This window comes from Aythya fuligula, chromosome 24, assembly GCF_009819795.1.
Source record: "Aythya fuligula isolate bAytFul2 chromosome 24, bAytFul2.pri, whole genome shotgun sequence".
Taxonomy (NCBI): domain Eukaryota; kingdom Metazoa; phylum Chordata; class Aves; order Anseriformes; family Anatidae; genus Aythya; species Aythya fuligula.
Genome location: NC_045582.1, coordinates 3,350,666 through 3,373,308, shown reverse-complemented (window position 1 = coordinate 3,373,308; position 22,643 = coordinate 3,350,666). Strand labels below are relative to the sequence as shown.

The window sequence follows — 22,643 nt, the reverse complement described above, 5'->3', positions numbered from 1 at the left end:
AATTCTGTACGTGATGTTCAAAGAGGAGTTGTGAATAAGGATTCTGCATGAAAATCAAATTACTTCCCCTCTATGCCAAGTTAAGTCAGTGAGAACAAGCTGGTGTGAATGTTTCATGCTGTGAAACCAGCCCAGCTAACAGAAGGCTGAACTAGATATGTTGTAGGGAGTAAAAATGCTGGTACGTTGCACAGAATTACACATGGCAGTCATTGACCCAGGCAGCCACGGGAGGAGAGGCTGGAATGCCCTGCCCTGTCTGACCTGGAGTTCAGAGTACTCAGCATCAAGTGAGGAGTCTCTCCAAGGGCTCTCCCAAACTGGAAAAGTGCTGCAGAGGAACATTCAACACAGTGAATGTGCCCAAAACAGAATCAGGTCATCCTCTATTTCCCATTTTCCACCCCAAAACAGTGACTAAGAGCACACTTTTTTTTTTTTCTTCCCCACTCAAAAGTTACCTGGTGACAACGCAGTAACTAAGCTGACCAGCTCTAAGAAAATGCCCAAAGCTAAGAGCTGCCTCCTTCCCCTTCTTAACTCTAAGGCACCCTTAAAAAGAAAGAATAAAAGAGGATGGGGACATGCAGCCTCTGACTGTGATACAAGGAAGCCAATGATTTTTAGAAACAGAAATAGAGACCATAACTAAACAGATCTGCTCAACCCACTCTGGTGTTCTCAGCTGCAAGGACTGGGGCTTGGGGCCCTGCACCAACCGGAATACTCCGCAGCTCCTTGGGGTTGAGCCTTTTCCAGCTCAGGTCTGTCCATTTGTTTCCAGGCTACTTTCCAAGTAAACAGGCAGCTGAAGTTCCTTCCCAAGGACCTGTAAACTCTTCTACATGTAACATTCATCACCTTTTATGAACAGGACCAATAAATTACAATGTCCAGGAAGCTCCTCCAGAACCACGTATAGTCCCTGTTTGTTCTAGAACTCCCAGTCATCCACGTCTAGCTGCTCCAGGTTTGACACCAGCCCAAAAATGCCACTGGGATCCTGGGGCCGCGTTCCTTCAAAATTGGTGATTGGGGTGACGGGGCGCAGAAGTTCAGGGAGTGCTTCAGAAGCACGGCGCTTGATCTGCACAAAAAGGAGAGAGGTCAGCTGCTGAAGTGCCTCCCCACACAGACAGTGCTATCCTCCTGCCTGCATCGAGAAAAGTTGCAGCCCCACAGAACAGGCAGCTGCTTCCAGAGCTACCTCACTCCCAGAGAACAAGCACCTCATTCTCCTTCCTGGAGAAGCTGACGATCACGAAGTGGCACCAAACTAACTTAATTTTTCTGTGATCTGAAAGGATTAAGCAACTCAACACTCCCACCCTCAGCTTCAGTGACACAGCAAGCTAATGACTGCAAAAAAGCCACTGTTTCTCTGCATATTAAACAAGTTCCTTACCTGTTTGAAAAAGGGATGATTAAGGAGAGCGCCTGCACTGGGCCTGTAGAAGGGAGTTAGAATAAAGCAAGCACACAAGAAAAATTAGTCAGTGATATTTTGTCCTTTCAAGATGCTCAAGTGTAGTTCTGTGGGCAGTTCACTGTCACAGCCTCATCCCAACCCCTCCCTCACACCAGCTCTGGCACTCAAACTTTCTGAAGACTGAACCCACTAATGCAGCAGAAAGCTACCCCTGCTCTTCACACCTCGTGGAGTGGTCTGATGAGCACCAGAAAGACAGGGCAGGACCTCTCTGCTCCCCAAAGGTTGCAAAGCAGAGCTATGAACTCCGAAAGTCTTCAGGCTCTCTTAAAGAATATCTTAACCTGCTTTTAACACTGCTTTTGTTCTGCATACTTTACATACTCCTCTCAATGCAGATCACATCCTCGCCCAGCTATAGTTTTGGAAAAAAACTTCAAACAACCTTTGCTGGCTCTCCTGGTTCAGTCAACCCCTAGAATGGTGCTCGTGGCATGGCTGCGAAGAGCAGCTTTGGCCTGGCTTTACCTGAAGTCCGGGTTCCGCTGGAGGCACTGCCCTACGAAGTTGTGGAAGCAGGCGGAGAAGGTCCGCAGGTAAGGGTGCAGGGCTGACTCGCCGTTGGCTGCTCTCACGTTGCTGACGGCCATGCTCTCGCCCAGCCCGTAGTTAGCGCTTGAACGCGAGGTTTTCATGGTCAGCTCGTCAGCAGGAATAGTGGTGGTGTCTAGCAGGCAGGGAACAGTTCCATTCAGCTTTTCCAACAGCATCTGGAAATGAAGGGACATCAACATCCCATGCATGCCATCTCGACAGTTAAAATTTCTCAGTAGATTTCTAACATCCTCAGCGTTTGGACACCAAAGGTTTAATATAGTAGCACAGCAGTTCTACAGGAAAAGCAGCAATGAGAAGGGAATTCAGGGAGGCACAGCACCCTCCTGTTTTCACAACCCCATGCTGCAAGGCAATTCCACATGCTCAGATGAAACAGAGAAAGGAAGAACCTTTAAATCTTACCTGAGTGGAAGGCATGTCTTTAAATGGTACGTGTCCATTTGCCAGCTCGCAGGCTGTTATCCCTATGCTGTAAATGTCAGACTTTGCATCGTAACCCTGGAGATTCTAAAAGAAAAGGAAAATAAAAATTGTGGACTTGCAATGTGGACAGGCAGTGCTCACAACTCGCCATGCAGAAGAACAAACCCAAATGATTACAGCAGAAATGGCACAACCCGCATATAGGATGGTTTGGTGGTGGTGGTAGTAGTTTTAAGCTAAAAAGTATAAAGATGCTCATAATGAGAAAAAGCAACACTGTGGCTGTTTTTCTTCTCCCAGAACAGGCCCTAAAACCTCAGAAAATTACACAGAGATGCTATGTATCACTGAGCACAAGCCATAGTTTTTTTGTTTTGTTTTGTTTTTATAACATACCTGCTGCAAGACTTCAGGACTGAGCCAAGGTAGGACTTTGATGCTGTATTTGGGGAAGTCATGAACAACTTTGAGTCGCTGCCCGTGGTTAATCATACTCAGATTACTTCGCAGGCCGGAGAGGTACACCTTCCCATCTACGGAAATCAGGATATGGCTGGCTTTCACACTCCTTGAACAACAACAAAAGAAGTCAGGTTTTCTGCTCTCGGATGATTTATGTTCCTTACAGCATCCCTGGGAACCCTGCTAGTGCGGAAGTGCACTACAGAGGATTTAAGGCAGGAACACTTGAGCTGAACAACTTTCACAGTACATACAATAAATGTAGTGACCATTAATAACCTAGGACATTCTGTGTTTGAAATTTACTTTCACAACAGGATATATCAGAGGAAAGGAAAAACATGCTAAAGGATGGACATGGTGATTTAGGAAGAGATTAAAAAACACTGCAGCACTGAAGAGAAAATCAACCCTGGCAAGCACCTGTGGAAAGGATAAAAGCACGCCAGGAGGCTGAGAGTCCTGATGGCCATCCTGAATGCTGTGCAAAACTACGTATACAAGCACTAAGAGGACTTGATTCACTCTGCATTTTCCCAAAAGAAACTTTCTGTGGCAAAGAGAAGTGTGGGACTAGAGGTTATGGACTCAGGACCTTCTGCAGCAACAGGACAAATTTCCCCTCGCTGTCAGTCTCAATTCAGAGACTCTACACAGCACCTGAACAGAGCCTTATGTCTGCCTGCCAATGTGGTTTGTTGTGACTTCAGACACTGGTCTTCAGGGTACAGAGGTAAGTTTATTGCATAGTGACATTTTTTTAAAAATTATTATTATTTTACCTATGTACATAGCCCATATGGTGGATGTAGTCAAGTGCTTTCAGTACGCCTTGGAGGATATATGCAATCGCCAATTCACTCATCCCATCCATAAAATGGGTACAGATCAAATCTTTTGCAGAACCTAAAAAGAAACAAAACACCTCTTCAGTGGTCAGAAAAACAAGGATGTTCCAACAAAGATGCAACACCTCTTAAACCTGATTTAACAGGATATGACGGCCAGTCAAGGTATTCCCCCTCCACCTACCATAGGCCATGAATGATGTTACCACCCACAGCTCATTGTCAGCTATGAAAGTTGCTTTGTATGGCACAATGTTAGGGTGGTTGAAGAGCTTGGAAACGTGAAGTTCCCCCTAAAAAACAAAAAAAGATATTTTGATTCGAGTAAATGCAGAAATATGAATACAGGATTGATAAGCACTGTTCTTGCCATCTATTCACTCCTAAACTTGCACTATTGTATTAGTGGATTCCTGTTACCTGCAAGAACGTGACCATTTCATTGGTGCAGGCTTCCAAGTTAACTCTTCTGACAGTGACATACTCCCCTGAGGGTTTATACCTGGCCAGGTTCACAACCATCAAGTCTTCAAAGCCTCTGCCTGAAAGAAAAGGCAATAAAGCTTCAGCAATTATTTCTGAAGCACACACTTCTAAAGAACTCCTCCAGTCCCTGACCCTTAAATAATCTTTATACTCATTTACTCAAACTATTTATGGCCTTGTGAAAGAAAGTAATTGTTCCATCAGATACCATTTCCCCTAGCATGTATCCCATGGAGAGAAATTATCCTAGCCAGCCAGTTAGTATTATCCAGTCTTTCAAGTTCAAAATTGAGCCAGAAGTAAAATGATTTGGCCACAGCCCCTCCAAGGACAGGGTTTCAGGGTCCTTCTGCTGACTTTGTACTTTATACTCAGTATTGTTAACGCGCCACATGCCTCTTTGGGTTGCAAGCCTTCAGGATAAGCATCTCAGTTTTTATTAAAGTGATTTTTTAATCAAAGAAGAAGGGCATCCGATGTCAAAAAATAAATAAATAATCAAGAAAAGGCCAACAAGTCTGCAGAAATTACTCTCTTTGCAGAGCAGACTTCCGATCCTCCAGCCCACGAGTAATCTTACCTATGATAGTGAGCAACTCGTAGCAGCTGCTGTCTGGGAGGAAGTTGCTCATGGTGTCCCTTTTAGGGGAAGAAGCTATCGACTCGGAGCTCGCCTCATTTGTCTAGGGAAAAAATAAAGTCAGGTCAAAAGAGATAAAGATTACACGTGGTAGAAAAGTCATCTGTTCCTTATCATACACACTCAATATGACAAAACTATAGAAGAGACAATTTAACTGCTGTTAAAACAATTAATAGTTAAATATCAATCAAAATCCAGGAGATGCCTCATTTCAGAAGATCCAGACATCTGTGTTTTAATCAGGTAACCATAAAAGGCAATATTCTCACTTAGGTTAAGCTAAAATTTACTTAGAAATACTTGGATAAAGCCAATTACTATTCCCCAGGACAGCCTGAACATTGCTTTATAGTAACTGTCTTCCTCCTATTATTTACAGACTTGTGTGTCACCCTCTTGCCTGAGCAAAGGCCAAAGGAAAGCTTGTTCACAGCACCTCCCTGCACCGTGGCAGTCAGCATTCCTGCCTGAAGTTGGGGCTTCTGGTTTTCAGCTGCTCATCTGTGAGAAGAGCAGCACAGCTGAAGCTGCTCAGCCAAACATCAAAGTGATGAACCCACCTCAGCAAAAGTATGAAGGTCAGACACACGTGAAAAGAAAAGCTCCAAATGAAAGCAAAAATTTAGCTGCAATGCATTTGTGCTTACAGGGAAAAAAGAAAAAGGATAGAAAAAAAACTCACACCACGCAGGGAAGCAGCGCTCCTAAGCCTACCAACGACACCACCCTGACACATCTGACACAAAGCTAAACGATTTACAATCACAAAATCTTTTCGAGCAGGAACTTCTTGCAAGTTCCTTTATACCTTGCAACTCACTTAAGTTTCCAAAGTCACAAGGAGTGCATCCTAATGGGGATCCAAATTTATTTGGTGTCTAAGTCCAGACGTAGTAATGTCAAATTTCTAGCACATTAACTCCTGACATTTGGAACCCCAGCTCATTTTTGCCAACTCATTCCTCATCAACTGCAAGTGCCCTTTATCAGACCTTTCCTCATGATTCATGAAGTAGAAGAAGCTTGTCCCTTTTCCTGCAGTGACAGCGAATACTCTCTTTTCCATTGCTGAAAGATGGAAATGACACAGTGGCAGCTGAAAAACAAGGCACTGTTCTACGCTCAGCCAAGGGTAAATGTAGTGCAACAAGAGCAGACACGAATTCACCGTAAATTAATTACCTTTGGTTCTGTTTGAGGGTTCAGCTCCTGAGAAGCTTTCATCTCTAAGTGTACTGGGGAGTAAGTTGCTATTCAGGCTTCCTAAGTTCAGCTTTTTGACTGCCTCTGACCAGCATACGTTTTACTTCTCTCTGTCTACCTTAAAAATAGGTTTGGTTTTCAGTTATAGGAAAAGGTGAAACTTTGCTTTGAGAACAGTGCTAGGACACAACTCCAGCTCAAACAACTCTAGTACAGCAACTCAGCTGGCGTCTGTTTCAGGGTAACCCACCCCTCAGATCTCAAAACCTTTACTTCCAGTCCTAGCACTACACCGTGCTGTGGCTTGGCTGAAACAAAACAGGCAGCAACCTTCCACTCCCTCTTTCAAACTTCTGCTAAAGATCCTTGTCAATTCTGACTTGGATTGTGTCACTCGTTACTTCTGCCATCAATTTCACACAGAGACACACAGGCAGATGGAAACCTCTGAAGCAGAAAGGCACCACCAAGGAAAGGAAAGCAGAAGGCTCTGATAAGCAGCGGTGTGCAGCAGTGACAGCTGGTGAAACGCGGAGCAGCACGTTAAGTGGTTTGCTTTAATAAACTCCACTCCAAATACAGCGTAAGCCAACAAAACAGATGCGAAAAAATAAATAAATTTAATCTTATGAATGGTGCAGGCTGTTTCAACAGGAATGGAAAAAGGCTGTAAAATCCCTATTTAAAAGTTTTCCAGAACATCAGAGGTCTTCACTCACCTGTCTTCGTGTTAGCAGTGACCAATAACTAAGTTAATGCACAAGGAGCTCTACCAGAAATTTATCAACATCATACGAGAGTTTAAAAAAAAAAAAAAAAAGTTAAACTGAAATGTCACTCATGAAATACTGCAAAAAAGCTCCTCTGTGGTTTCACACGGGACAACTTTTGGTGTATGGTCAAAAGCAAAAGCAGCTGCGAAATGAAGTCACGTACAACTGGCTTTATGGCCCGACATTCATTAGGAGCTAGCTGTAGGGCTTGTTGATCAGATTTTAATTGGAAATAGGTTTAAGGAAATTAATCTTTGAAAGGTAACTGCTGTTACAAATGCCATAAGAAAATCAGTTATATGATGCTCGCAAGAATCTGCCTCTGCCAAATCACATCCGTCTGAATTAGGAAGAGGGAAAGTTGTTTTTGTTCTGCTGCCTTCCTCACCACCTCCTCGCTCCTTCACTCCCTTTCAGCATGAGCTACAGAAATTTTCCTCCTGCCCCTTTCCCCAATTATTTGCCTTTTTGTATAGCCATGATAGAAAAAGTAAGCTTTTATTTAGCTGTAAAAATTAAAATAGTCACCAATATCACTGTGGTGTCCAAAAAACCAAGGGAATATTTGAACAAAAATGATGCAGATGCTGATCTCCATTTGCTTCCAGCACAGCATATGCTGGACGCTCAGCAATTAAATAAGGTGTGAATTCACTTGACTTTATACAAAACGTTCTGTATAGATCTCATGTTTTCAGCTTTGTTTGTGCCAGCAAATTACAGACACTGACACAAAATCAATTATAACAGCTTAAGCTGACACACTTATAAACAAATCACACTTAATTCCTGTTTGTAATTGCCTTAAACTAAAGCAACACCTGCACACAGAAACATTTCAGTATGGTGTGAGCAGGTAGGAAACCATTTAGACCAATATATTCTGCTATAAATCGTGCATAATGCACCACACAGCATGGAATCAGGGCCTGCAGAACAAAAAGCAAAGGTGAAGTTCTCAACTGCCTCATTTTGGCTGTATGTTTTTGAACAGACACTCCTCATTCGTAAGTGACTTTAGTTCTTAAGAGGCAGAGCTCCCAGAATTGGCTCTGAGGAAGAGCAGCCAACAGGACGTAAAGTCACTCAAACTGCAAATTACACGATGTTTGGTTCTGATGCTGGAGCCTCTGATGTGACTGCTCTGCAGGGAAAAGTAAGGAAGCCAGAATCAGCGTGTCCAGAAGGGAATGCTGGCTTAGAACGGCCAAAATAAAAATTTGGGGGCCATTTTCAGAAGTCTCGTAGGCTAACCTCTTCCCTCAATTCCAAAAGAATTCAAAGAGATCAGCATCTCTGAAGAATCGGACCTAAATCACCTCAAAAGGGAGACCCTCAAATCTCAGGGATTAAGTTTAGTTTTGGCTAGTCACGTCCAGTTTTAATACCACACACCAAAACCTCCACTCCAGGGTGAAACCTGTCTCCACACTCGTAGAGCTAAATATAGAGATGAAATATAAAACTAAGGTAAAAAGAAAAATCAAACTTTCACAAGGATAATCTCCATGCAATGAACCACAGCACCACAGCCTGCAAAAGCCACTTACTTTTCTCCGAGAGTCACCCGGAGGCTGCTCTGGAGTAAAGAAATTAATTGTTCACCAAATTGTGTTCAACAGACACCCATTAAAAAATATAGTTGGAACTTACTGAGGAAAACTAAGTAAATAACCCTGCGTGATACCTACTGATAGCACATACATACAAATATATTGTAGACAAAGATTTAATTTACAGATAATTACATTAAAAATAATCAAACGTAGTACAAGAATGGGAATTAAAAAGATTCAAACAGTGCTACTGTTCAGATATTGCACATAAATGTAAACTGACATTGACAAGTGACATACATACTTAGCCTAAATACAGAAGAAGCTGTCTAAGGGTTATTTATTTAAAGTAGTGAAAGTTTCTCCACGCCCTCTAGAAGCAAAATCTAGACGAGACCTTGGTTTCCTATGTTCTGACTGCTTTCTAAGTCACTGACCAAGATTTCTGCATCGTGGTGGAAGATTTTGCTTGTTCCACGCAAAGCAGACCAGAAACCAACCAGCTCTCCTACGGGCACACTGGGGAGCTATCAGCAGAGTTTCAAAACCCATTTTCACTCGTGAATTATAATTAACCTTCCCAATGTCATCCAACGAGAGGAAAACTTACCTCCAAACAGTTCAAACTCTCTTAAGCCCTCAACAATGAACTTTTCCGACACCCACCGCTAAAAGAAAAAAAAAAAAGAAAAAGAAATTAGTTATTTCCTTCAGAGACAATCTACTCCCTCTTCCCTCCTCACCCCCCAAATCAAAAACTAAACCACAATGCTAACACTTCTACGATTTTACTGTGATCTAAAAGCTGTGACATCAGAGCTACATCCTTACTCTGGACGAGAACGTTACCTGTGCATGCACCCAGCAAGCACCTCGGTGCTGCCGCCCCTCCTGGATAGCATGCACTCGCAGTAAAGTTCATTTTTGATTATTCAGACAAAAATCTTCATATGTGCACATAAAAATAGTAAGCATGCTATGCACCCTTATACAGGCAAATAAAAGTTCCTTTGGGTGTAACAGGTGTGAAAAAGATTAAGCTTTTTATAACAAGATGATGTCTTAGAGCTCTGAGAATTATTTTGGCAATATATCCATTAACTACAAGTAAAATTAAAACCCAAGTATTGTAAAGCTGTAGTTCCCTTCCAGAATTCATGCTTAAAATTCAGAGCAAGCATTAAGCATTAGCTTGTGCAGAGAAAAGTTTCTACCATTCCAATTGGCTTTGTGATTTGAAAAAAACAGGCCTGCATATATAATAGGCAATAAAATATGCAGTTTTAGGCTTGCAGAGTGTTGATTAAGTTAGCATTAAATTAAACAGTCAGGAACAGCAGCACATTAGAGCCTGTCAGCTCAGTGAAAGCAGTGAGGAAAGGGGTTACGTCGCTTGGTGTGAGCGAGGCCAGTCTTGGAAAGCGCCTGTCTTTGGTGTCAGTGACTCAAAACACACAGCGCAGCACAACCCTGTCGGTTTGAGTCACTAGAAGTGCTTCTGTTGTGTAAAACCAAATACTTTGACACTCAAAAATGCAGAATTAAGCAACGCTGATGTTTAACTTCCCAAACTCAGCCAGGTTCAGGAAAAGAAGAGCTGTACGCGGTGCAACGAGGGCAGGCGCTTCGTGAGGAGAGGCCGGAGAGACTCGGCTTTCCCTTAAATATAATATTTATTGTAAATGCCGGGTGCTGCACGCGGAGGGGGTGCACGCGTGCAGGGAGCGAGTGTGCAAGGAACAAGCGTGCAAGGAGCAAAGGTACAAGCATCAAGCGTACAAAGGAGCAAGTGTGCAAGGACTGCAAGCAGGCAGCGCCCAAGCGCGGTTCCCGAAGGGGCCGTGGCGCTCCCGGCGGGGGGTAACACTCACCCTCAGGCGCTCGGGTTTACTTACAAGGAAAGACATGGAGGCCGCGGGTGCGTCGCCACACGCTGCGGAAGGCAACCTGGGGGACGAGAGCGGCTCAGCCCCGGCCCCGGCCCCTCCGCGCCCCCCCCCCCCCCCCCCCCTCGGTCCCCTCAGCCCCGGCCCCGGCCCGGCCTCACCTCAGCGCCGCGGCCACCGCGCACCGGCTGGAGACGCCGCGTGTGACGCCAGCACGGCGCTGCGCGTGACGTCAGCGCGCCGCTACCGCCGCGCCTAATGGCGGCTCGCGGCCCCCGCGCACCTGAGGGGGAGGGAGGCGGGCGCCATATTGGCTCCTGTCAGGGTGCCCCAGAACGGCCCTCCTCTGGGTACAGCATCCGCCTCCCTCACAAAAAAATACACTTTTATACCCGAAGTGGGACAAATAAGGTGTTGAGGTGCTGAGAGGAATGTTACAGTAGGCAAGGGGAGTAGCTGAAAGGAACACAGAGTCCAGCAAACTAGGCAGGTGGAGTGTTTCAATCATATTTTACTCTTCATTAGGTAGTTCATTTGAATGTTCATATTACAAAATTAGCTGCCATAGGACTTCAGGAACACTGTCGACTTATTCAAAAAAAGAGCACAAACTACTATTTCCTTTCCAAGAACTTTGTGAAACAAGACCACGTTAATCTTTAAAGCTAAATAGTGCTAAAATTTCACATGATCTACATTAGTTTTGGTTTTAAATTAATTTTACCAACCATTATAAAATTAATGTATTTGCATGTATCAGGTTACAGACTTCTGCATTTAAATCAGCTTGAAGTACCCCATGCTGGAACAAGAATTTTAAGCAATTGCTGTTTCAACAGCAGCTCGCCCTTATTGCCTCAGAACAAAATTTGCACATATTATTGAACAAGAAAAATGCAAGACATTGTTTCCCCACAAATCTGTAAAAAGTCTGTTACAGCAACAATATAACACCTGCGAGACAGGAAGCATTTATAAAATGCAGAGCTCTCAGTTAGCCAAGTGTTTGCACAAGGACGCTCACTTCCTTCCCCGTTATACTCAAAAACCTGAAGTGACCACTTATCAGTGGAAGAGGATACACAGCCTCTGAAGCAGTTTTACTTTCTTGGGGAAATTGGCAATAGCAGATACTTCACTGAATCTAGCTTCTTGCTGGAGTGAATTAGGCAGCAGCTGCTAAGACTAGGAGAAATGTTTATGAGGCAAATTTGTACAGTTAAAATATTCAAGGAAAAACTAGTTGAAGCTGCTAACTCACCATGCACTCAACTCCTGAAGAAACACCACGCTGACGTGACAGACTTGACATCATATTAAGCTTGCAGCACTCAAAACCACAGGTAAGAAGTAATGCTCATGTATTCCATTCCCTGGTATCTAACCCATCTACATGTTTTATACGTATGCCAATCATGCCTACAGGTAACCTAATACTGTTTCAGACCCTTGTCTGTTATAAAAAAAAAAAACAAACACTTCTGTTCTACTGGACTTAAAATCCCTGAAGTATCCATACTGTGTATGGAAGGCTAAGTTTTGTGCCTTTAAAAGCTTGATGCAAATAAATGCATGGTAAATGCTTATTGTGCAGTTTTCCTCCCCTTAAATTAAGAATTTCCCCCTTCCCTCCCAAAAACTAAAACCAAAGTTTAAAACCAAAGCATTAATATGTTACCAGCACACGTGGACAGGTTTACAATCATATGTTTTTGAAGAACAAATGACAATGAGCATTCAAGAATATTGCATTTTTTTTTTTAACAGACAAGTAGCAAAAATTTATACCACCTGGAATAAAACTGCTGAGACAAAGCTCTCTACATACACCTGCAATGTTGCTGTAATACTTAAATAAGTAACACCGATGCAAGGAGCATTTCCCTTAATGGCTAGTAGTGTTCAAAAAAGTGTAGGATTATGGAGTTCAGTACGTCTTTGTACCCTGTGAATTAAAATTCTGCAGGTGGCACTGAGACAGGCGTCTCACAATGGAGTCACATAGCTTTCACTTTGATTTGCTTCATCTTCATCTGCTTCTTCTCAAGTTTCTTCTGCTCACGCCGCAAAGCAGCTTCCTGTAGGAAAGAATACAGAGAGCTAAATGAACATCAGCAATCCCTTCAAAGAACAAGCTGATCGTTTCAAAAAAGAACAAAGGCGGCAACCCCCAGTACTGTACTTGGGTTCGCATCCCTAACCACGTGAGCTGGCTCCCCACTGAGAGCCCTTACGTGTTTGGGAGAGCAAGAGAGTATACACAGGAAGCGTGTGCTGCCTTCTGGCAAAGTAAGAAATCAAAGCTGGCTGCTGCTGCTTGTATGCCTACAAGCAGCCCTGGAGATACGTCGCAGAAATTCGCCTGTAGCTTGTAACAAGCTGAAAATCCATCTCACCTCCAGCCGTCGCTGTTTTTCTGGATCCTCCTCATTCATGATTCGCTCCTTCTCTGCCCGTTTTTTCTCCTCTCGACGGGACTGGGCAGCCTCCTGTCTTTGCACATGAGTCAGCTTAAGGAAGTTCTCTTCCACACGAGCCCTGTTCTTATCAGCTTTTTGTTTGCCCTTTTGAGATAAAAGCAAAGGCAGTTAATACAGATTCCCTATGAGCAGGATGGAGTATCTGTAGTAGTTATACTGGAAACGAAAGGCTCCCAGCCTTAGGATTAAGGATCAAAGGTTAACGTTTGCGATTTCATACAATATTCAGAAGGCACTAAACACAGACAACTTACTTCTCTGTTCAGACGGAACTTCTTTGCTTTGTCTATAGAGTAGATAACCATGCTCATCAGAGGCAGCAAAGACTCCATATCCTTTGGGGAAGTATTGCCTGAACCAGGCACTGAAACAGAGAGCTCCTTGTTAATTAGGTTGGCAAGATTTTCCTATTAGCTGCAACGCTCCTTCCTTATTGCTCGCACCATTCAAGAAAGATATTATCATCCTCTTTGGAAATGACTTTACTAACAGACGGATTTTGCTTTGGAGATTGCACATAGATTCTTCAGTCACATTTCCTCCACATGATCCTTCTTTTTTTTTTTTCATTCTGTACTAACAAAAAGTAAACAGAGTTCTGGCTCTGACATTAACTTTACTTGGAGCTATGGCTGTGAATTCTTAAGAGAACTGTGGTCTTTTTCTGGAATAGACTGCTTTTCTTCCAAAACAGGGATAACCAAGGAACTCTGTGCAAGCTCACACTGCAAACAGTGTGGCTTAAAACAAGTCATCTTCCAACTGAAACCTAATACAACCACCAGCAGAGATATGATTGTGAATTAAGACCCGCAATAGCAAGGTTCAGTTTCCTTTTATAATCACAATATGCTGCTGAGTCCTCCTTGTTATTACTGCCTTCTGCTTACAGGTTCATCAGTCAGCGATCCTGTTTACATGCACCAGTCATTCCTAATAATGTTATCTTCCATAGGTGACATAACTTGAGCATACCTTGCACAGGTAAAACACAACACCCCCCAGATACATTTACACACATACACCAGTTCTCTTACCATTAAATGTAAACAAAAGTGTCTTTTTAGTTTCGGGCAGTTTTGTAAGCTGACCCTCCCTGTAAGAAAGAAAAAAAGGGGCTGGAATCGGTGAAAAAAAACGTGGGCATACAAATAACATCATCCAAGCTGATTGTCAGAAGTCATCTGACCCCTAGATAAGCTTGTATATTTTTAAAGGCATTCACTTTTACATATACCCTGAAGTTTATACTACTACTTGAGACATAAAGCTTATATAAGCATCAGTAAGAAAGAAAAAAAAATTCTTAAGAATTCAAGACTTGACTACTCAAAAAAAACACAGGCTCATGCAACGAAGTCAGACCTACATTCCACTGAGCCTCCAAAGCCTTGCAATTTCAGTACAAAGCTCACATGCTGCTGTTTTTTAATTATAAGAAAGCACGATCCTTTTGGAGGGCAGTTTCAAGTTTTGATACAGATCATTTTTTTATATGCCTGCAAGCATAATACACCCTTGCAAAAGCCTACATAGTAGCTCAGATGATAAGATAAAGCACCCACTACTTGGCAATTCTGAGGCAGCAGCTAAAAGCACTTCTTTTAAACACTTCAGACTTCGCTCAAACCTAGTTCTTAATTCAGATGCTACTGGAACGTATTAACGTGCTTTTTCAACCACTCTTGCAGCGTTATTTCTTGGCTCTTTAACTCTACCCTGTTGTATCCTCTTAGTGGGATTACTCACTTATTTTCCACGAGCTGTGTACACTGTAGCAGCCAGGTGCTATCTGAGATTTGGAGTTGCCCAAACTAGAGAGTAACCAGCACTCAAAAATAAACATTAAGGCAATACAGCACCTTGATCATCTACACTGATGCAGCATTTGTAAGCGTTTGGAGCGTATTTATTCAGCTGTTTCACCTTTGCTCCCAATTTCTCTTTATGTGCATTCCAGCCAGCTCCACACTGCAAACAGGTTTGTCAGCCTCTACTTTGCATACTGCTAGAGCAGCTACTGCAAGGAGAGATCTAGCTCTATATGTACGTACTCTTGCATAAGTTTTGGACCGGAGAACTGGTCCGAGAATTGGACGGACTCGATCTTGTCAGCGTAGTGCGTGAGGAAATGTATCATCTAAAAGAGAAACAGGGGTTAGTTTCTCCTACCACCAAGAGCGACATCAGCCTACACACTCCGTATTAGTTTGCAGCTCGGCCACACATCACTCAGAAAAATTTTGTGCTCAGCTTGCCACAGTACCACCACAATTTAAACTGCTGAAATTTTTAGCTTTTGCTAGAAGGGGCCTCAATGCATGGAATTAACGCATCTAATAACTCGAGTTGCTCTCATTTGGGATTTGCTATTTCATTTAATAACAAACATCAGCATTGAGGATCTGCAGAGAGACCAACACCTTCCTTCAAGCCAGGTGCTGGAGCTAACTTTGAGGCTTTGAAAGGCAGTTCTAAGTCCTCAGATCATATGTTAGACTAACAGTTGCCACATAAAAGAAATAAAGAAGTGGCAATTACTCCCTTCTGCTAGCCCTTATATTTTTCTTGATTCTCCCAGATCTCACGAGGGCCATTTAGCTCTCTTGTGATTTTTACAAGAGACAAAGATTAGAACATTTGCACAGGCTGCAAGTACCAGGGACACCAAGGAGTATTTGTACTCATTCACTCAAGATCACCTTTGCGTCCATCATTCCCTCTGTGACCTCCCCCATCTCCGACAAGATAGCCAGCGAATCTGGAAGCCCATATTTTGCACCAGACTTAGGTTTATCGCTGCAGAACTCACTCTGTTACAAAGAGAGGAAGGGGAAAAAAAATTAAAAATAGCACAAGTATGCAAATAGCTTATCAACTGAACTGTTTCAGTACAATGGCACCCCTAAAAGTACCAGATAAGAAACAATAAAAATGCATTAACTCAGTCACTCAGTCTGGCTGGGGACAGTTCAAGCATAAAGTAAAGCATGTAATATAAATGCCTGTAGCCTTTAAGGCAGTATTTCCCCTCAATAGTGAGTACTTTAAAGAAAAAGATATAATACATCCATGCCAGCACACCTGATAAAGTTTAATATATTTTGCTTGCTAAATCAACAAAACCAACTGGCATCCTGCCAACCATGTTTGAGTGCTGTTTGAAATGTTGTGAGAGAAAAGATCTGCAAACCACTGCTCGTTATCACTGGATTCTTTGCAAAATTCAGGGCTTGAATGTATGGGAAATTTTCTTTATTTCACACTAGGTAAAAACATGACTGCAAATTTTCCACATCGCTTAAGTTCATTTTTCAATCCTTTACAAAGTCATTTGTGCAAATTAGATTAGGAGAAAATGAGACTCGCGTGTATCCCAAATGTACTACTTCAACCTCCTCCTAAGCTAACTATACATCAAAAAAAGGAGGCAGGCTGCTTTCAGTTGCCTCTTCTCTTACAGTTCTGACAGCAGCAGGATAGTGCTGCGGATTGCTGATGGCATTAAATGTCCATCTATTAGGTGAAAATATCTTTTCCCCCACAGTAATTCCAACAGGTCGGTCACGAGTGTTCAGCTGTTCCCAAGAAAATAAGCGATCTATTGATCAGAGGTTCTTACATCCCACTGGCTTTATCTTGTTATTATTCCCTTGTGAGCACACATACCAGGTCCTGCATCTCTTTCTGAAGTCGCACCAATGCTTTTCTCGTTCCGACAGCAAACACATAGGTGTCCATATCTTCATCATTCATTGTTACTTTTATTTGCTGTGGGACAGAAAGTTATTAGCATTGATCAGATTTCTACGATGCACTCCATCTTCAGACTACCAGCCAAATTGAGACCTGCATCTTCTGTGAAGAACAGTTTCTGCTGCCTCAGTGCTTATCTGACATTTTGATTCATCCTTCATTACCTCAAAGAACAAAGCCTAAGCAAGGCTGTACACAGCTGAGATAAAGGTTGTTAAATTAAAGCTTCTCAGTGTGTCTTAAAATTAAAAAGCGCCTTTCCTGGAGCACTCAATTCAGCATTCTGGTATAATGCTACCGTGTAATGACAGCGACTCCTCAACAGAAGAGCTATAAGCCTTTGCTGTGCAGATATCTATTGATAAGATTATCTGCCCACATCTAATTTAAGTATTTTAATTAATATTATAAATGCAATTATAGTCACATTGTGTATTGTGAATACATTTTCTAAGCCACCATTCTTCCAAAATATAACCTCTCTTGACATTTATGTGATTAAAGATTCCCCTCACCTCTACGAGAAAGTGGCTGGGCAAATAGTGACATTACAAGAAAGAACATGCAGGCCAGCATATGCATTAAGCAGCTCTGTTCAGTCTGACTGTATAGATAGAAGAACAATAATTAAAGATTATTCTTTATATGTTCTTTATATGTTCTTTAATAATAAAGATTAAATTTAGACTGTAAAAATACGTTTTAATCAAGATGAGGTCTTGAAGCACAACAAACTGTTCACAAAACCACTCAAATAATAAAACCCCTAGAGATAAAACATTTCCTAGTCATCAGTTTGCATTTCACACACAGAAAAGAAATATGAATGATTCTTGCAGATTATTTCAACAGATACTAAACACCAAAAAAAGATAACCAGCACTTCATGTGTGGGTTATAAATACAGCCCAAAGCAGCAGAGCAGCGCAAAAGGAATGCAACAACTTATCACAGCCAATCTAAAGGGTTGAGGACATACCACTTGGTCACAAGCTGGCCTCATCATGCGCGCAAGAACATTCAGTAGGTCTTGTCTCTTGAGAAACTAAAAACACAAGATTGTAAACACAGAACGTTGATAAATATACCTAGAATGCTGGGCTTCATAGGCAGATAGCTGTGGAACTTAAGGAAAAACACGGCAGATGTAAGTAGATGTTTTTCATTGAATAGTTTAACTTTGAAGAGCCCTTTAAAAGTCACCTACACTGCTCAAAAGCAGGTTGACTTTCTGCGTTTGATCGAGTTTTTCATAACTTGCTCCCTCAAGTTATGAGCTGAACTAACACGTGAGACTGTCCATCCCAGGTGCAGGACTTCCTGAACACTGGCAGTAGGTGAGCAGTGCTACAAACTCACTCATCCTTACCTTTAGCTGGATAAGCATTCCTTCACAGCACACCCTTCCAGAGCACCACAAGTTATATATGTGCTCATTTTCTTGATTTAGTTTCCCAGTGCTTGTGGCTTCTTTACTGGTGCCATCGTCCCCTGGAGAAAATGACAATGAAGAAGAACTGCAGTCTAGAAAGCACCAATTTATACGCCAGAGTAGCATCAGTAGGTTTATAAATCTGTTGTCCCTGGATTACTTCAGACTCACCTTGATGTTTCTGAATAATTTATACCACACCATAATCTAATTTCAACACTTAAAGACTAGCGCACTATTTATCTACCCCCAGAGCTGCCCTCAGCGCTGTCACACATACGCATAGAAAAGGTTTCCCTTCTCTAGAGCCTACAGGCAGGTCTAAAACAATCTCTACTCAAACTGAAAACGCATCCTAATCATCACAGGACTTACCAACAAGAGCAAAGTTGCTTTCTAGCAGTTCCCTGTGGGTATTGAACCACGCATGAGCCAGACGGTTGTTTTTGTTCTTCCCAATGATGTAATTCATGATGTAAGCAAGAAGACCTGTTACCATCAGGATCTCCATGTAATAACTCTCCCAGCTGTTTTGAAGGTGAGCAGGGACCTATGGAAAGTGAACAGAAATCGTTTTGTTTTTTTCCCTTACCGAATGGATTAGGTATATGCAATTTGAAAAAAATGAAGAGTACTGGAGAGTTTTCCTCCCAAATCCAGCAGCAAGCGTCACAATGGCAACAGGACACAACTAAGCCTACACATAACGCATTTAGCTCTCCTGGGACACAGAAGTCCTACGGGAAACAACTGAAAACAGCATTGCCAAAATACCTGGCTACCACACACACACAAAAAAATATCTCTTCCAAGTGAGCTGATGCTAACATTTATCCTCCAGAGTAGTCAACAGCCCAAGCATTTCAACCCAATGATTATCTGGGCTTGATGCCCTGCCCCTCACAGCATTATTCGATCATCATTTACCTTTTGCTGAAATCTAAATGTCCAGGAACATTTTCAGGATGGCACCAAGAGCCATGGACTGTGGAGGAAGCATGGAAGCCTGCCTGCCTTTCCATTTCAGAGAAGAATCAGCAGTTCTGCTTATCATCATGTCACCCTTCAGTCATAAAACAATCCAAACCTTCATTTTCACTGCCAAGGTCAGCCACCATATTTGAAAAGAGATCTTAAAGATAATAAAAGCATAGGCCTTAAGCTCCTGATCATTCTGTAAAAGACCCTTCTGGGAGGCAACAAGCAGGTGAAGCAGTGTGGACAGACATCGGTTTCAAAAACCATCTGAGAAGTCAAGTGTCAGAATCACAGAGTGGTTTGGATTAGAAGGGATTTTTAAAGATGATCTAGGTTCCAACCCCACTGCCACGTGCAGGGATATCTTCCACTAGATTAGGTTGCTCCAAACCCCATCCAACCTGAACCTTTAGCCACAGACAAGCTAAAAGTACACTACATTTACCGCAAGCCTATCATCACTGTAACTTCCTCCTTGTGTTAAGAGAGCACCCAGACATTTCTGGGATGTATTTTTTTTCTCTGGATTAAATGAAGTTTATCTCTATAGCTCCACCATCTCTCCACATTTTTCATATAGGTAACAGAACCTAAGTCATAAAATGCGTTGGCCAAACCTATGAAACAAACCATGTGTTTTAATGAAGAATTTACTGGTCTATATTCCAACTGCAGTTCTCAGCTTGGATCCAGCACAGATCCAAGAATGGCAGTTCTACCATGTTAAAAGACATCAACAGACCAAACATATCTGCCCAGGAAGTTTTACTTCACGAGTTGCTATCTGAAGTAACGTAAAACAATCCATGAAGATTTCCAAGAGCATGGAATTCAGAGCTGACAGATCCTATTCTGCTGTTATCCTCTTGTACTATTTTAGGTGTTTCTCGTCTCCAAACTTCTTCCTATCTCTTCTCTGAATCTTGTTAATTCAAATAGCAAATTCTTTAGGACAGATTCTCTCTTTGTACAACACAGACATTACTGGCATAGTACTGTAAATAAACGATGAAGTACCAAATAAAAAAAAGGATCAAAATTTATACCTACGTTAACTATTGTTATGGGGTCTTTATTTTTGCTAGGAGACGCATCTGGTTTCTCTTCATAGCCTTCAAACTCCTCATCATCGTACGGCTCGCCCTCAGTATCACCTTCCTAAAGGACAAAATCACACAGAGCATAAAAATCCAAAGCTGGGCAATCAAAATCCAAAAAGACGGGGTGAGAAGGTAAGGTTCAGAGACACCATTAGGAAACACACAGGGGGAGGAGATGAGGAATTACCTGTGCGTCTGTGTCATCAAAGTCTTCCTGATTCTCATCCTGACCTTCAAGCTCTACAGTGGCTTCTTCTTCATCATCTTCTGTCGTGATGATCCTCTGAGGAGACTCTGTGACTGCATCTTCACTGACATCTTCAAATTCAGCAAAGTCATTATCATCATATTCCATAATGTCATCTCCGTCCTCAAATTCATCATACTTTGCCAAAGACAAATTCCACGGGATGAACAGGACAGCAAGGAAAATATATAAATTCTTCATTTTCACTGGAAAAATAAAATAAATCCAAAATATTGCAACAAATCCTTACGTTAGGAGATACAAAGCCTGTTCCATCACACCTCCAGTTCTGCCCAACTTCCATGAACAATTTCAAAACATTATTGGAGTCAGGTCAGCACGAGAGAAAAAGTTCTGCCTCATCTTGCCATCTTCTGTATAAAGTGAACACTCTAACAAGAAAAAAACTAACTTGAATAGCAAGATAGTAGATTTTCTGCTGGTAGCAGGAGCAGCTGAGGCAGCAGCAAGTTCACATCTGGCCAAACTGTTCAGGTGACCAATTTCTAGAAACAGTGATGTCCTGCTCTAAAAATGACTCTTCAGCAGCAACTCTCAGTCAGAGTTGCCAACTCATTTCAGCACACATGGTGCCTACAGTTCTCATTAATTAGTAATTAGACACAGTCAGATCCAGGAATGCGTTACAAAAGCAGTAAATCTTATAATGTGCTTAATTCATTTACTTTAAACAGAAATGCTCTGATAGCCTCCGCTTCTTTAAAACTGATCATATTTGATCTTTCTAGATCAATTCTCACAATCAGGTCCTACAGCATCCCTCCACTATTTCTGTTCAGAGATGGCGACCTTATAACTAAAGGTCTACAAAAAAAAAAAAACAACAAAAAAAACACGAAGAGGATGGATATTGCACTAGTCCTCAAAATAACAGAGTAAGCTGGCTCATGAGCCTGGAGTTCCCTCCCCAGATCTGCCAGGAACCTGCAGAGATGATCTGATACTTCACTTTTTTTTCCCCCTCGGCTCCTTATGACTTTTTTTTTTAATATTGCCGCAGTCACGGTCTGTCACTCAGACTGTCCATCACCGACAACTGCAGATTACTGAGGTCCAAACCATGGTTTCAGACAGCAGTAATAATATAAAATGCATTTGTGCATTTCACAAACGTCTGGGGATGATCAGCTGCAGAAGACTTGGCAGTACTCCCTTTACTCCCTCTCACACCCAGATCTGAGTGGGAACTTCAATGTTAATGAGACCGTTCTCTTAAGAACTTGAAATAGAAGCAATTTGTTTCTAAATTCGACCAGCACTCCTCTGAGTAATGCATGCAGGGAACTCACTGCTATGAGTGACAAGGACAGCTAAAATAAACGCTTATGTTCAAGACTTCTCGTTCTAGCAAAAATCCGAACAGATCACATTCACGTGAGCATGAATCCAGACGGGAAGTACAGCAAAGCAGACCCCAGGATTTCAGCGTGCTGCTTGCTTGCTTATATCACAGCTTTAGGTGAATTCAAACACGAAAACAGCATTTACATGCCACAGGATTTGCATGAAACACCTGGACAACGGAGCCACCTGCTCTACAAACCCACAAGGCTTTCACAGGATGAATTTTGAAACCCTGAGCACATCCAGTTTCAAAAAAGAAACAACAACAACAACAAAAAAAAACCCTACACACTCCATCCAGCCTTATACAAAATGAAACGTGTAGAAACCAACAGACCCCTGACAGCGCCCGGGGGCTGCTGGCAGGGACACGAGTCAAGGTGAGCCAGGCTAAAACTGGCTGCAGACCGTGCCTCCCCTCACCCCTATCCCCCTGCTCTGCCCCCCCATGCCCCCCTCACCCTTATCCCCTGCCCCTCAGCCCCCGGCCCCTCACCTCAGCCCCCCGGGGAGCCCGCAGCTCCCGGCCCCGCAGCCCTCAGAGCCGAGCCGCCCCTCCCGGGGGGCACCGCGGGGCCGAGGGCTGCCGGTAACGGGGACGGGGGCAAGGAGAGGGCCGAGGCCCGGCCCCGGCAGCCCGTGGGGAGCAGCGCGGTGGCCGCGGGGCCCGGCCCGGCCGCGTTACCTGAGGCACGCGGCGCCGCCACCGCTTCGGCCCGGCCCGCACCCAGCGGCCGCAAACGGCGCACGCTGCGCACTTTACGTAGCCCGAGCGCTCAGCGGAGCCTGCGCGATTTGCGGAACCTGCGCGCTTTGCGGAGCCTACGTGTTTGGCGCAGCTCGCGTGCTCGGCGCTGCCTGCGTACTTTGCGTAGCGCGAGGGGAGCATGCTCACTGCGGGCTGCCCACACACGGACCTGAGGGGGGCAGCGGGCCCGACAGCCCCCGCCTCGAGCCC

The 22,643-nt window shown here is 43.1% G+C and overlaps 2 protein-coding genes across 7 annotated transcripts; both read right to left on the bottom strand.

Annotated features, from left to right (window-relative positions):
- Positions 1-848: 848 nt before the first annotated feature.
- Positions 849-10,542, bottom strand: STRADA (STE20 related adaptor alpha). Of its 4 annotated transcripts, none has more exons than XM_032202624.1 (13): positions 10,489-10,542; positions 10,313-10,388; positions 9,052-9,109; positions 8,436-8,464; positions 4,847-4,949; positions 4,201-4,322; positions 3,965-4,073; positions 3,715-3,838; positions 2,867-3,038; positions 2,450-2,554; positions 1,958-2,199; positions 1,406-1,448; positions 849-1,087 (listed from the first exon to the last, which is right to left on the bottom strand). In XM_032202624.1, exons 2-13 carry the CDS (start codon positions 10,346-10,348, stop codon positions 935-937), a joined length of 1,296 nt encoding a protein of 431 aa, XP_032058515.1. In that variant the 5' UTR covers positions 10,349-10,388; positions 10,489-10,542; the 3' UTR covers positions 849-934. The 4 variants fall into 4 exon arrangements, with proteins under 4 accessions (XP_032058515.1, XP_032058516.1, XP_032058517.1 ...); XM_032202625.1 differs by having other exon boundaries at positions 10,337-10,388; XM_032202626.1 differs by lacking the exon at positions 1,406-1,448.
- Positions 10,543-10,818: 276 nt separating this feature from the next.
- Positions 10,819-22,621, bottom strand: CCDC47 (coiled-coil domain containing 47). Of its 3 annotated transcripts, none has more exons than XM_032202621.1 (13): positions 22,603-22,621; positions 20,261-20,526; positions 20,024-20,131; positions 18,371-18,545; positions 17,933-18,054; positions 17,543-17,608; positions 16,477-16,578; positions 15,510-15,620; positions 14,862-14,947; positions 13,845-13,903; positions 13,062-13,171; positions 12,724-12,891; positions 10,819-12,405 (listed from the first exon to the last, which is right to left on the bottom strand). In XM_032202621.1, the coding sequence occupies exons 2-13, from the start codon at positions 20,519-20,521 to the stop codon at positions 12,325-12,327; spliced, it is 1,449 nt and encodes a 482-aa protein (XP_032058512.1). In that variant the 5' UTR covers positions 20,522-20,526; positions 22,603-22,621; the 3' UTR covers positions 10,819-12,324. The 3 variants fall into 3 exon arrangements, with proteins under 3 accessions (XP_032058512.1, XP_032058513.1, XP_032058514.1); XM_032202622.1 differs by lacking the exon at positions 22,603-22,621 and adding an exon at positions 22,371-22,443; XM_032202623.1 differs by lacking the exon at positions 22,603-22,621 and adding an exon at positions 22,182-22,199.
- Positions 22,622-22,643: the final 22 nt, after the last annotated feature.

Bases quoted from the DNA above. Each gene is read 5' to 3' on its own strand.
- STRADA (XM_032202624.1), bottom strand. From the start codon at position 10,348: ATGTCTTTCCTTGTAAGTAAACCCGAGCGCCTGAGG. The intron at 3,039-3,714 runs GTAAAATAATAA...TTGTTGTTCAAG, and splicing joins CATATGGGCTATGTACATAG to GAGTGTGAAAGCCAGCCATA. The intron at 1,449-1,957 runs GTAAAGCCAGGC...TCCCTTCTACAG, and splicing joins CAGCGGAACCCGGACTTCAG to GCCCAGTGCAGGCGCTCTCC.
- CCDC47 (XM_032202621.1), bottom strand. From the start codon at position 20,521: ATGAAGAATTTATATATTTTCCTTGCTGTCCTGTTCATCCCGTGGAAT. The intron at 17,609-17,932 runs GTAAGGATGAGT...TTGTGTTTTTAG, and splicing joins GAATGCTTATCCAGCTAAAG to TTTCTCAAGAGACAAGACCT. The intron at 12,406-12,723 runs GTGAGATGGATT...TCTTTCCTACAG, and splicing joins AAAAACAGCGACGGCTGGAG to GAAGCTGCTTTGCGGCGTGA.